The sequence below is a fragment of the Colobus angolensis genome, unplaced genomic scaffold (genome assembly GCF_000951035.1).
Source record: "Colobus angolensis palliatus isolate OR3802 unplaced genomic scaffold, Cang.pa_1.0 Scaffold108, whole genome shotgun sequence".
Classification (NCBI taxonomy): domain Eukaryota; kingdom Metazoa; phylum Chordata; class Mammalia; order Primates; family Cercopithecidae; genus Colobus; species Colobus angolensis.
The window spans coordinates 4973746-4988691 of record NW_012111808.1 but is presented as its reverse complement, the minus strand read 5'-3'; the positions used below and the strand labels follow the sequence as shown (position 1 = coordinate 4988691).

Sequence of the window (14946 nt, the reverse complement as noted above, 5' to 3'; positions counted from 1 at the left end):
TTTATTAATGTGCAATTATTTCTCAGGATCTAGAATCTTTGAATGAGTTTAGCTCATTCTCAAAGAGGTTTGTCAAGAGCTTGGACTCAGGCCAGGTGCAGTGGCTCACACCTATAATCTCAGCACTTTGGGAGGCTGGGGCAGGTTGATCACTTCAGCCCAAGAGTTTGAGACCAGCTTGGGCAACTTGGTGAAATCCTGTCTCTATAAGAAACATAAAAATTAGCCTGGCATGGTGGTGCGTGCCTGTGGTCCCAGCTACTCCAGAGACTGAGGTGGGAGGCTTGCTTTAGCCTGGAAGGTGGAGGTTGCGGTGAGCCATGATTGTGCCACTGCACTCTAGGCTGAGACTCTGTCTCAAAAGTAAAAAAAAAAAAGGGGGGGCTTGGACTCACAACGTGGGTGTTAGGTAGTTGATTGTATCAGGGTAAAGTGTGGCCTAAGACAACCTTCTTAAAATAGACCATGGACTTAGCTGTTGAACTCATATGCTAGAATCCATTGGCTACAACTGCCACATAAGGAAGATGGTTAAAAGTTCCTTCCTTGGGTCTGGGCTTTGCTGCCTCAGGTCTGTAATCCCAGCACTTTGGGAGGCCGAGACGGGCGGATCACGAGGTCAGGAGATCGAGACCATCCTGGCTAACATGGTGAAACCCCGTCTCTACTAAAAAATACAAAAAGCTAGCCGGGCAAGGTGGCGGGTGTCTGTAGTCCCAGCTACTCGGGAGGCTGAGGCAGGAGAATGGCGTAAACCCGGGAGGCGGAGCTTGCAGTGAGCTGAGATCCGGCCACTGCACTCCAGCCTGGGCAACAGAGCGAGACTCCGTCTCAAAAAAAAAAAAAGATAAAAGTTATCCAAAAAAAAAAGATAGGATATTAACGCTCCCAAAGTGCTGGGATTATAGGAGTGAGCCATCACACCCCGCCAACTACAAAAAATTAAAAAAAAAAGATTAGCCAGGCATGGTGATATGCACCTGTGGCCCCAGCTACTCGGGAGACTGAGATGAGGGTACTATTTCAGCCCTATTTCAGCCCAGGAGGTTGAGGCTGCATTGAGCCGTGATCGCGTTACTGCTCTGCACCCTGGACAGCAACAACAAAAAAGTTCCTTCCTTGAAGTATGTTAGGAAAAGCGGTGCCTTGACCCTCCTTTTTCTGTGTCTCCCTTTTGTTAACTGTGTTACAACATTTGTAGTTACTATCAAGTCCTCCTAACCTGGGAGCATTCTCCTCTCTCCTCTTTTAGATCATACCATATGGTTATACTTTGGTGTGTCATACATGGGTACTTGTTTTTAATTTAATTTTTTTTTCTGAGACAGGATCTTACTTTGTTGCCCAGGCTGGAATGCAGTAGCACCATCATGGCTCACTGCAGCTTCAACCCTGGGCTTAAGGGATCTTCCCACCTCAGCCTTCCAAGTAGCCCAGACCACAGGGGCATGTTACCACACCCAGTTAATTTGTTTCTTATTGGTAGATACGAGGTCTACAAATGTTGTCCAGGCTGGACTTAAACTCCTGGGCTTAAGCAATTCTGCTGCCTTGGCCTCCCAAAGTGCTGGGGCTACAGGTGTGAGCCACCACTCCTGGCTGGGTTTTACTTTTTAACCGCTCTTAAGGGGAAATCTTTCATTTCCACATTGTTGGTTGCCTCATTTGGCAGCTCCCAAAAACTGACAACACTGTTTAGATGAACGTTTGCAGAATGTCGCTCTTAACAAAAGTGTAGCGTTCTGATTTGGGAACTGACAGTTTGGCTCCTTCAATTTCAGTGATACAAAAGGAGGGATCAGTATAGACTGTCGGTTAGTAAGTGAATTCTGAATGGCTTACATGTATTCATGGACCTTCTCTCTTGGTTTTGCATTTTAATCAATGGCTATCTTTTTTTTGTTTTTTGAGACAGACTTTCGTTCTTCTTGCCCAGGCTGGAGTGCAATGGTGTGATCTCGGCTCACTGCAACCTCTGCCTTCTGGGTTCAAGCAATTCTCCCTGCCTCAGCCTTCTGAGTAGCTGGGATTACAGGCACCCGCCACCATGCCTGGCTAATTTTTTTTTAATATTGTTATTATTTCTAGTAGAGATGGTGTTTCACCATGTTGGCCGGGCTGGTCTCGAACTCTTGACCTCAGGTAATCCACTCACCTTGCCTCCTAAAGGCTGGGATTACAGGTGTGTGCCACTGCGCCCAGCCCCTACATGTATTCTTACAATGTCTAGTTGTTAAAAGGATGGACTATTGAATGTTTTCTTTTTTTTTTCTTTTTTTGAGAAGGAGTCTTGCACTGTCGCCCAGGCTGGAGTGCAGTGGTACAATCTCAGTCCACTGCAACCGCTGCCTCCTGGGTTCAAGAGATTCTTTTTGCCTCAGCCACCCGAGTGGCTGCGACTACAGACGTGTGCCATGATGCCTGGCCAGTTTTTGTATTTTTAGTAGAAATGGAGTTTCATCATATTGGCCAGGCTGGTCTTGAACTCCTGACCTCATGATCCACCCACCTTGACCTCCCAAAGTGCTAGGATTACAGGCATGAGCCACCACGCCTAGCCTTTGAATGTTTTCAGAAGATCCAGATTCCCTCTTTCTCTGCAGCAGTCATAGAACTGAGAAAAAGTCCGTTTTTATAGGCTGCAGATCTTGCAACAAGAGAATAATTCATTGCATTTCTTGTTTGATTTAATAACTTGGAAGAGATTTCGAAAGATTATTTGAGGCTTTAAAGTATTCATCTTTTATATACTTTCAACTGTGTTTTAAAAACCACAAACGATAAACTATCACATGATACGTAACACAGCAATGCCTGATATGTTCCATTGTTGCAAAGAGGTATTCTACAGTGTGGGAATTTTTCAGATTAAATGAGTTTAGCTTTTTTTTTTTTTTTTTTTGAGACGGAGACTCGCTCTGTTGTCCAGGCTGGAGTGCAGTGGTCTGCAAGCTTCACTTCACGCCATTCTCCTGCCTCAGCCTCCCAAGTAGCTGGGACTACAGGCGCCTGCCACCACGCCTGGCTAATTTTTTATATTTTTAGTAGGGACGGGGTTTCACTGTGTTGGCCAGGATGGTCTCAATCTCCTGATCTTGTGATCCTCCTGCTTCGGCCTCCCAAAGTGCTGGGACTACAGGCGCCCGCCACCACGCCTGGCTAATTTTTTGTATTTTTAGTAGAGACGGGGTTTCACTGTGCTAGCCAGGATGGTCTCGATCTCCTGATCTTGTGATTCTCCTGCCTCGGCCTCCCAAAGTGCTGGGATTACAGGTGTGAGCCACCGCACCCAGCCCCTTTTTGTGTTCTTAACCATTGTTTTGTTGAAAGTTTCAAAAATGTCTGACACTTCTCTGATTTCTCACAGAGGGCTACGTTTTAGATGTCACCTGCAGTTGGCTTTTGCTGTCAGTTGTCTCTTCTGTTGTCTGTGTACCTGTGCTGGTTGCTACAGCCACTTAAGATCTGTTGCTTGTAGTCTGCTTGTCCTGGAGAACTGTATAGTGTATGCCCGAACTTGCTGGAATTGTTTGTAAGAGGACCTCAGAGCTTCAGCTTTAACCAGTGTGCTTCTTTTGTTTTTTCTTTTCTTGAGACGGAGGCTTGCTTTGTTGCCCAGGCTGGAGCGCAGTGGCGCGATCTCGGCTCACTGCAAGCTCCACCTCCCGGGTTCACACCATTCTCCTGCCTCAGCCTCCTGAGTAGCTGGGACTACGGGTGCCCACCACCACACCCAGCTAATTTTGTATATTTTTTTTAGTGGAGACGGGGTTTCACCATGTTAGCCAGGATGATGTCAATCTCCTGACCTCGCCCACCTCAGCCTCCCAAAGTGCTGGGATTACAGGTGTGAACCACCATGCCCAGCCAAGCAGTGTGCTTCTTAAATGTTCAACCAGTCACTCCGCTGACATCAGCTTTTGGGTGTTGGGGTCTTTATGCTTAGATTGTTCAAGTTGCCTTATACTTGAGATGTTATTTTGATTTTAAGTGTTGTACGATGTTCAACAACTGTCTTTTTTTCTCCTCTCTACCCAAGGCTTTGATGACAGTAGGAAAAGAACCATTTCCTACCATTTACGTAGATTCACAAAAAGAAAATGAGAGGTGGAATGTTATTTCTAAATCACAGTTGAAGAACATTAAAAAGATGTGGCATAGGGAACAAATGAAGAGTGAATCCCGGGAAAAGAAAGAGGTGAGTCCTGAACTTGCCACAGTGAACGTTGCTAAAGTTAGAACTCTGGAAACAATGTTAACCAACTGCTTCATCATTAAAATTAGGCAGAAGATAGTTTACGAAGAGAAAAGAACCTGGAAGAAGCAAAGAAGATTACCATTAAAAACGATCCAGGTCTCCCAGAGCCAAAATGTGTAAGTTTGTTTATCTTTTCAAATACCGTGGACTTGGCTACATCAGATCATTATTTCTGTGTGTGAGGGGCATGCCATATGGTTTGTTCCTTTACGTTTTGTTTTTACTTTCCTTTTATTTTTTATTTCTTAATTTTAAATTTTAATTTATTTATTTTGAGACAGAATCTCGGTCTGTTGCTCAGGCTGGAGTACAGTGGTGCAGTTTCTGCTCACTGCAACCTCTGCCTCCTGGGCTCAAGCGAGCCTCCCAAGTAGCGGGGACCACAGGCATACACCACCACACCTGGCTAACTTTTATTTCTCTTTAATTTTTGTAGAAACAGTCTCCCATATTGCCCAGACTGGTTTCAAACTCCTGGGCTCAAGGGATCCTCTCACCTCAGCTTCCCAAAGTGCTGGGAATTCAGGCGTGAGCCACCATGCCTGGCCTACTTTCCTTTCAGAAGGGACATAGAGAAATAATGTTTTAGAGTTATGAGGCTAGTTCTTTAGGGGTTTATTTTATTACACAGTTGAGTAAATGCATGTTGAATGAATTCTGTCCCAACTGAATGCCAGCAGATAGGGGACCCAGGCCTGAGTGCACTTCATGATGTTGGTCAAGTGATTTAACCCTCTCTAGTAGTCAGTTTGCTTATAAAATGAAGAGGTTGAAATCCATGATTTTCATGTTTATTTAAATGGAATAAAAGTTTGTGAATTGTGAAATTAGGTTCACTGTTCTTCCTTCTGTTCTTTCTGGATCCCAAATAGATTGCTGGACTATGAATGAAAATGGTTTGATTTCTAGTAGTTCTTATTTTATTTTATTATTTATTTATTTATGAGACAGAGTTTCGCTGTTGTCACCCGGGCTGGAGTGCAGTGGGGGGATGTCAGCTCATTGCAACCTCCACCTCCCAGATTCAAGTGATCGTCCTGTCTCAGACTCCCAAATAGCTGGGATTACAGGTGCCCGCCACCATGCCTGACTAATTTTTATATTTTTAGTAGAGATGGGGTTTCACCATGTTGGCCAGACTGGTCTCAAACTCCTGACCTCAGGTGATCTGCCCACCTCAGCCTCCCAAAGTGCTGGGATTACAGGCTTGAGCCACCATGCCCAGCCAGATTTCCAGTAGTTCTTCCTGCTGATGAATTTTTGTATTATTTCCTTATTGATGGAACTGGGGTTTTTTGGCTACGTTCACCAACCCGTTCCTCTACTCACCTCCTTTCTCTTTCATCCCCCAAACAAAAGTTAGCCTTTTTTTTTTTTTTTTTTTTTGAGGCGGAGTCTTGCTCTGTCGCCCGGACTGGAGTGCAGTGGCCAGATCTCAGCTCACTGCAAGCTCCGCCTCCCGGTAGCTGGGACACAGGCGCCCGCCACCTCGCCCGGCTAGTTTTTGTATTTTTAGTAGAGACGGGGTTTCACTGTGTTAGCCAGGATGGTCTCGATCTCCTGACCTCGTGATCCGCCCGTCTCGGCCTCCCAAAGTGCTGGGATTACAGGCTTGAGCCACCGCGCCCAGCCAAAAGTTAGCCTTTTTAGATACCAGGTTCTGGAAGGTATTGAAGAACTGTGGGGTCACGGAAAAGGCTGTGTGTGGACTGGGATTGTTGCTATTGTGGGACGCAAGTGCTCCACTTATGACAAATGAATTCGTTTATTAATTAATTTCATCTAGCAATATCTGAAATGCTTCTGGGCGTTTCTCATTATCAGTTTTACCCTAAGAAAGAAGACTTGAATTTTTTTTTTTTGTTTTAAACCACTCCAATACAGTGAAATGAATTTGGTTCTGGCCTGCAGTAGAGGGGCTGTCTCCGGTTTTGAACCATTTGTGATTTTTAACACTTTACTATACCATCTGTCTAATATTAGTGAAAAAGTTGGTGTGTATAAATGACATTATTGAACAAATGTTACTTATTTCCATTTGACAGGTGAAGATTAGTGCATTAGAAGGCTATAGAGGCCAAAGAGTAAAGGTGTTTGGCTGGGTCCACAGGCTGCGTAGGCAAGGTAAATGGCAAAGCTTTTCCTTCTTTCTAATTTTTAAATATCCCTGGCCTTAGATGAAGAAAAACAAAGATATGCAGGGGTTTTTTTCTCCTTTTTTTTTTGAGACAGAGTCTCACTTTGTTGCCCAGGCTGGAGTGCAGTTGTGCTATCTTGGCTCACTGCAACGTCCACCTCTCAGATTCAAGCAATTCTCCTGCCTCAGCCTCCTGAGTAGCTGAGATTACAGGTACCTGCCACCACACCTGGCTGATTTTTGTAATTTTAGTAGAGACAGTGTTTCACCATGTTGGCCAGTCTGGTCTGGAACTCCTGGCCTCATGTGATCCACCGTCTTGGCCTCCCAAAGTGCTGAGATTACAGGTATGAGCCATTACGCCCGGCCCTCTTTTTTTTTTTTTTTTGGTATACTGGCTAGAACTCCCCCCAGCCATCCTGCTGCCTCAGCCTGAGCAGCTGGGATTACAGGCACATAGCACCTCACCTGGCTTTAAAGGATAGAGTGATTTATATCTTAAATTTGTTCTTGTTTAAAATGACTATTGAAAATATAAAAATTTTTAAATGCTATTTTAACAGTTAAACAGTTAAACACTGTAGCATCACTACAGTGATGAAGACGTGTCCAGTAAATATTTGTCAAGTATTTGTCAAATTGGGAGGATCACTTGAGCCCAGGAGGCAGAGGTTGCAGTGAGCAGAAACTGCACCACTGCACTCCAGCCTGAGCAAGAGAGCGAGAAAGGAGATGAGTAGAGGAAGGGGCTGGTGAATGTAGCCAAAAAACACCAGCTCCATCACTAAGGAAATAATAGAAAAATTCATCAGCAATAAGAACTACTGGAAATCTGGCTGGGCGTAGTGACTCAAGCCTATAATCCCAGCACTTTGGGAGGCTGAGGTGGGCAGATCACCTGAGGTCAGGAGTTTGAGACCAATTTTAATTACTTAGGGAAAACCAAGGGGTGTGACATATACGAAGTTTACATCTGAGTCATATGGCCAAAACTTGGCCATAGTTTTGACTCTTATAAGCAGTGTATTTGCATTCTCCCTTGGTTCTGATATTTTGTTTCCTCTTTCTCTTTTTATTATATATTTTATAATATATAAACATTATTACTTTTACTATTTATTATAAGGGTTTAGCAAATCTTTCATTAAAAAGTGGGATGGGCCAGGTGCGGTGACTCATACCTGTAATTCCACTACTTTGGGAGGCCAAGGTGGGTGGATCGCCTGAGGTCAGGTGCTCAAGACCAGCCTGGTCAACTTGGTGAAACCTTGTCTCTACTAAAAATACAAAAATTAGCCGGGTGTGGTTGTGGGCACCTGTAATCCCAGCTACTCCAGAGGCTGAGGCAGGAGAAGCACTTGAACCTGGGAGGCGGAAGTTGCAGTGAGCTGAGATCATGCCATTGTACTCCAGCCTGGGCAACAAAAGCGGAACTCCATCTGAAAAAAAAAGCGGCAAGGAGGGGACAAAAAATACAAATGAAATGTTTTAAGTGGATTTCAGTAATGAACCTTTGGGACATAAATAAGAAAAAGTGATTTTGTTCAAGAACATTTATGCATCACCCACTGAGTGCACAGTACTACACCAGACATTGCAGGGGATTCAAAGGTGGATAAGGCGTAATGCCTTAACTCATGTTGCCTTCTGTCTTGCTTTCACCTGGTTGTGTGTATCTTGGGGATCATGTAGGATTTGAAAGTCCAATACATTGAAAATAAAATATTTTACAGATACTGAGTAAGTGGTATTACCAGTGGGTACTTCATGGTCAGGGAGCCATGTGGGAGGTCTGAACTTCAGTGTTTAACCTTGGAGTTTCCTTTGGATAAGATTAAGTCATGGCTGGGTGCAATGGCTCACACCTGTAATCTCAGCACTTTGGGAGCCTGAGGTAGCAGGACTGCTTGAGTCCAGGAGCTTGAGACCAGTCTGGGCAACACAGTGAGACCCCTGTCACTACAAAATAATTAGCCAGGTGTGGTGGCATGTGCCTGTAGTCCCAGCTATCTAGGAGGGTAAGGTGAGAGGTTTGCTGGAGCCCAGGAGGCTGCTGTGAGCTGTGATTGTGCCACTGCACTCTAGCCTGAGTGACCAAGTGAGACCCTATCTTTAAAATTATATATATATATAAAATTTGGTGCCTTGAGAACAGTCTGCCTAAATTATTATTTCTCATTTTTAGGAAAGAATTTAATGTTTCTGGTGTTGCGAGATGGTACGGGTTATCTTCAGTGTGTCTTGGCGGATGAGTTGGTAAATATTTTCTCTTACTTTTGCCTGAAAATTAGATGTTTTTAGTAGATTCCTTTATTGTTCTGGGAATTCTAGAATCTGTATACATTTATTTAAAATTTTTATTTTGTTGACAATGAATGTCAATAAATCAAAATATCACATTGTATACTATAAACATGCAATTTTTATTTGTTTATTCTACCTTAATAAGGCTAGGGGAAGAAAACTTTTGTGGAAAATTTCCAGCACAATAAAATATAGAACCATATAAAAAATCCTCAAATGCCCATCACCCAGCTTCTGTAACTACCAGTATATGGCTAATCCTGGTAAGATATTGCCTCTCAGACATCATATCATTTAAATACGCATGCTTATGCATCTCTAAGAAAAATAATGTGCCTGGGCATGGTGGCTCATACCTGTAATCTCAACACTTTGGGAGGCCGAAGTGGGCAGATTGCTTGAGCCCAGGAATTTGAGACCAGCCTGGCAACATGGTGAAATCCTGTCTCTACAAAAGATACAAAAATTAGTCAGGTATGGTGGTGCATATCTGTAGTCTCAGCTACTCAGGAGACTGAGGCGGGAGGATGGCTTGAGCCAGGGAGGCAGAGGTTGCAGTGAGCCAAGATAATGCCACCACCCTCCAGCCTAGGCAACAGAGTGAAACCTTGTCTTAAAAAAAAAAAAAGAAAGAAAGAAGGAAAGATAATATAGTCACCTACTATTATCACACCCTCCACCAAATTAATACAACTACTAAATATGATCTAATATCCAGATTCTTACCAGTTCATACTGCCTTTTTATAGTTGGTTGATTTGAATGAGGATTCTAACAAGATTAACATGCTGCATTTAGTAATATGACTTTGAAATTTTCTTTGTAACTCTGCTGCTCCCTTTGCATGCTCTTTTCTTTTGCCCTTCACCCACCCATTAATACAGATTTCTTGGGAAAACCCTGGTGGTTGTCCTGTGGAACTTCTCACATTCTGGATTTGGTTGGTTGCATCCTTGTGGTGGTCTTTAGCATGTTCTTCTAGTCTCTGTATTTTTTATAAATTGGAGGTTGGACGTTAAGTCTGATTAGGTTCAGTTTTTTGGCACAACTACTTCTTGGGCAAAGCTACGTTCTTTTAGTTGCATCACGTCAAGAGGCACGTAAGGTGTGGTTGTCTTTTTTTTTTTTTTTTATTTGAGACAGATTCTTGCTCTGTCACCCATGCTGGAGTGCAGTGGCGTGATCTCAGCTTAGTGCAACCTCTGCCTCACAGATTCAAGTGATTCTCTTGCCTCAGCTTCCCGAGTAGCTGGGACTACAGGCATATGCCACCACACCCAGCTATTTTTTTTTATTTTAGTAGAGACAGGTTTTCGCCATATTGGCCAGGCTGGTCTTGAACTACTGACCTCAGGTGATCTACCCCCCTCAGCCTCCCAAAGTACTGTGATTACGGGCGTGAGCCACTATGCCTGGCCGGTTGTCTTTTTTATGACTAGTGGGTTCAGGTGTTGGCAGCCTGACTTCTTCTTTTTAGAGTTCCCCATCAATTTTTTCCTGATGACTTCAGTAAGAAGTGATTATAGTGTAGATGGGCTCTGTATGGTTTTTGTTTGTTTGTGTGTTGTTTTGAGACACAGGGTTTCTCAAAAAGAGTGCAGTGGCGTCATCATAGCTCATTGCAGCCTCGACTTCCCAGGCCCAAGCAATTCTCCCATCTCAGCCTCCCGAGTAGTTAGGACTATAGGCAAGAACCACCACACCCAGCTAATTTTTATTTATCTCTCACTTTGTTGTCCAGGCTGGTTTTGAACTCCTGGGCTCCAGTGAGCCTCCCACCTCAGCCTCCCAAAGTGTTGGGATTACAGGCATGAGCCACTGTGCCCAACCTGTATGTTACTTTAATAGTCTAGATTTTTATAAATAAATAAACTGTCCAGATATTTTTAAGTGATGTGGGTCAGTGTTGTTTATTCATATCTATGTAAAGTGTGTATGTACATGTATATGTTTTTATTTACATGTATATGTGTATATATAGATAAACCTCTGTCTTCCACAAAAATAGCTATATTTTAATATTAATAATATGTGGCCATCTCACTCTTTATTTTACTAGTATTTGATCAGATAACTTGTTTGTAAATAATCCCTTTGATTTTCTATATGGTAGAATTTTTAAATCAATGTAAATAACTAAAGTTGAGCTTTGATCTTTTTATAGTGTCAGTGCTACAATGGAGTACTGTTGTCCACAGAGAGCAGTGTTGCAGTGTATGGAATGCTAAATCTTACCCCAAAGGGCAAGCAGGTGAGTGGATTGAGTTTCGCACTGGGTGAATGAATAGTTTGTTTATTGGTTTGTTTTCCAGTGTCTTGGGTTGTACATTTGGCATATGTATTAGGGTTCTTCAGAGGGACAGAGCTGATAGGATAGATGTATATATGAAAGGGAGTTTTTAAGGAGAATTCATTCAGAAGATCACAAGATGAAGTCCCATGATAGGCCATCTGCAAGCTGTGGAGCAAGGAAGCCAGTAGTGGCTGAGTCCAAGTTCAAAAGCCTCCAAAGTAGGGAAGCGGACAGGGCAGCCTTCAGTCTGTGGCCGAAGGCCCAAGAGCCCCTGGCAAAGTACTAGTGTAAGTCCAAGAGTCCACAAGCTGGAGAACTTGGAGTCTGATGTTCGAATACAGGAAGCATCCAGCACGGAAGAAAGATGAAGGCCAGAAGACCTAGCAGGTCTACACTTCCACCTTCCTCCTCCTGCTCTTTCTAGTGAGGCTGGTAGCCAAGTGGGTGATGCCCACCCACACTGTGGGTGGGTCTGCCTCTCCCAGACCACTGACTTAAATGTTAATCTTCTCTGGCAACCCCCAGATACACCCAGAAAATAGTTTGCATCCTTCATTCCAATCAAGTTGACACTTAATATTAACCATCACAGCATATAAATACAATAAATGTGAAGTACATGTCATATTCAGTATGCCTTTTTCAGTGAAATATGTACATTATGCAACTCATGATAAAAAGAATACAATGATTTCCAGCCTTACAGAATTCCTGAATCATCCTCATGGGCTGTATATATATGAATTACTTTTCAGCCAGATGGAAATAAAAACTTAACAACCCACCTAAAAATTTTCAGAGAATTTCTTAATAAAATTTGAGAGCCTGTTTTTTTTGTTTTTTTTTTTTTTTTTTTGAGACAGAGTTTCGCTGTTGTTGCCCAGGCTGGAGTGCAATGGCACGATCTCCACTCACCGCAACCTCTGCCTCCCGGGTTCAAGCGATTCTTCTGCCTCAGCTTCCCAAGTAGCTAGGATTACAGGCATGCACCCCCATGTCTGGCTAATTTTGTATTTTTAGTAGAGACAGGATTTCTCCATTTGGTCAGGCTGGTCTCGAACTCCCAACCTTAGATGATCCACCCACCTCAGCCTCCCAAAGTGCTGGGATTACAGGTGTGAGCCGCTGCACCCGGCCAAATAAAGTGGTTTTTATGGCACCAGGATAATTATATGTTCCATATATGTGGCTTTTAAAATGAATTGCTTTCTAATGAAATTATTAGGGAGAATTTGAATTTTTACTATATATATGTTTCAAAGATAAACAGCTTTTAATAAAACCTTTGCATTTTAGAAGTTAATATGTGCAAGTACGTTAATTTAAAGTAGGTGAGTAAGGCTGGGCATGGTGGCCCATGCCTGTAATCCTAGCACTTTGGGAGGTTGAGGCAGGTGAATTGCCTGAGCTCAGGGGTTTGAGACCAGCCTGGGCAACTTGACGAAACCCTGTCTCAACTAAAAATACAAAAAATTAGCCAGGTGTGGTGGTGCGCGCCTGGAAACCTCAGCTACTTGGGAGGCTAAGGCATGAGAATTGCTTGAACCCAGGAGGCAGAGGTTGCAGTGGGCTGAGATTGTGCCACTGTACTCCAGCCTGAGCGAGAGTGAGACTCCATCTCAAAAAATAAATAAAAATAAAGTAGATGAGTAGAAGCTGGAAAAATATATCAGCATGTTAACAGTAGTTAGTAGGGACTCCAGGTTTTGGGATTACAATTTATTTTGTAGTTTGTGCATTTGTTTTCTTTTCTTTTTTTTTTTTTTTTTTTTGAGATGGAGTCTCGCTCTGTTGCTCAGGATAGAGTGCAGTGGCACAGTCTTGGCTCACTGCAACCTCCACCTCCCAGGTTCAAGCAATTCTCCTGCCTCAGCCTCTTGAGTAGCTGGGACTACAGTTGTGTACCACCATGCCTGGCTAATTTTTTGTATTTTTAGTAGAGATGGGGTTTCACCATGTTGGCCAGGATGGTCTTGATCTCCTGACCTCGTGATCCGCCCACCTCGACCTCCCGAAGTACTGGGATTACAGGTGTGAGCCACCATTCCCAGCCACAAATATCTTTTAAAAATAGAAATGCACAGGCCGAACGTGGTGGCTCACACCTGTAATCCCAGCACTTTGGGAGGCCGAGGCGAGCAGATCACAAGGTCAGGAGATTGAGACCAGTTTTGCCAACATGGTGAAACGCCGTCTCTACTAAATATGCAAAAGTTAGCCAGGTGTGGTGGTGGGCACCTGTAATCCCAGCTGCTCAGGAGGCTGAGGCAGGAGAATCACTTGAACCCGGGAGGCGGAGGTTGCTGTGAGCTAAGATTGTGCCACTGCACTGCAACCTGGGCGACAGAGTGAGACTGCATCTCAAAAAAAAGATATTTGTGTGTGTGTGAGTGTGTATCCAGAAAGAATATTCATAAAAATATCAATATAAAACTAAAATAAGGCTGAGAATTATGAGGTTCTTAAAAATCTCCGCTTACCAAAACTTTGACATAAATTCAAATCCTCAATACTGTTAATTTTTTATTTCCTTTTCCTTCTTTCTCTGGACCCCACTTTTTAAAAACGCAGGCTCCAGGTGGCCATGAGCTGAGTTGTGACTTCTGGGAGCTAATTGGGTTGGCCCCTGCTGGAGGAGCTGACAACCTGATCAATGAGGAGTCTGATGTTGACGTCCAGCTCAACAACAGACACATGATGATCCGAGGAGAAAACATGTCCAAAATCCTAAAAGCGCGATCCATGGTCACCAGGTGCTTTAGAGATCACTTCTTTGATAGGGGGTACTATGAGGTAAGTATGTATTTGTCAGCTTTTGCAAACAGTACATTTTTTGCCATTTTGAAACTTGAATAGTGGTGCTCACGATAGACATTGATTTACTCCTTCTTTGCATTTGAACAGGTTACTCCTCCATCATTAGTGCAAACACAAGTAGAAGGTGGTGCCACACTTTTCAAGCTTGACTATTTTGGAGAAGAGGCATTTTTGACTCAGTCCTCTCAGTTGTACTTGGAGACCTGCCTCCCAGCCCTGGGAGATGTTTTTTGTATTGCGCAGTCATACCGGGCAGAGCAGTCCAGAACACGAAGGCACCTGGCTGAGTATGAAATTGTCTTTTTATTTCTTTTTAGTTAATATCTTTAGAGAAGAAATCTTAGTGTAGGTAAATTATGTCTGTTTAAAAAAACAAAAAACTGATATATTAAGTGGTTAACGGAAGAACATATGACAAAGTTTTGCCACCTTAGATCATAGCTAAGGTCTCTTTTTTCACTTTGACTTGATCTTTTATATATGAAGGAACAAACAGGAAATTGCTACTCAGTGGAGAAGAGGGGAGTCCACAGCTCATTTGCAAAGCTGGGAATTGGTAGCATTGTTGGAATTTTATGGACAACTTCCCGATGTTAAAAGCCTTGCTGGAGGAAAAAACAGTGCAGGAGAAAAGCAGTGCTGAACTAGTGTCTCGTTCTTCAGGTACACTCACGTGGAAGCCGAGTGTCCTTTCCTGACCTTTGACGACCTCCTGAACCGGTTGGAGGACTTGATTTGTGATGTGGTAGATCGAATATTGAAGTCACCTGCAGGGAGCATAGTGTATGAGCTCAACCCGGTAGGTGCAGTGTTTATGGAAAGAAAAAGTCACAGTCCTTTTTTGGAAGACAATGAAGTCGTCATCCTCGGTTTTTGTAGATTTGATGGCTTAGTGAGTTGAAATAAGTGACTAATTATTTTGAAGACTAGAATTTGATGTTAGTCATTGTTGATAATTTTATAATGTTTTCAGTTATGTAAGAAGAGACTCGTTTTGCATTTTAGGAATGTCTACATAGTTTTCTAGTCTGACGTTTTATGTGTGTGTGTGTGTGTGTGTGTATGTATTTTTTTTTTGAGACGGAGTCTTGCTCTGTCACCCAGGCTGGAGTACAGTGGCGTGATCTCTGCTCACTG

General features: G+C 43.2%; 1 protein-coding gene across 1 annotated transcript in view; it reads left to right on the top strand.

Moving 5' to 3' along the window:
- Nucleotides 1-4000: 4000 nt before the first annotated feature.
- The window catches only part of NARS (asparaginyl-tRNA synthetase), a 16075-nt gene continuing 5129 nt past the window's right edge, over nucleotides 4001-14946 (top strand). The window contains exons 1-8 of the mRNA XM_011949523.1: nucleotides 4001-4198; nucleotides 4285-4374; nucleotides 6304-6382; nucleotides 8581-8651; nucleotides 10864-10950; nucleotides 13564-13785; nucleotides 13897-14096; nucleotides 14473-14608. Coding sequence (XP_011804913.1) covers nucleotides 4001-4198; nucleotides 4285-4374; nucleotides 6304-6382; nucleotides 8581-8651; nucleotides 10864-10950; nucleotides 13564-13785; nucleotides 13897-14096; nucleotides 14473-14608 — 1083 coding nt within the window. The remainder of the gene's footprint in view (nucleotides 4199-4284; nucleotides 4375-6303; nucleotides 6383-8580; nucleotides 8652-10863; nucleotides 10951-13563; nucleotides 13786-13896; nucleotides 14097-14472; nucleotides 14609-14946) is intronic.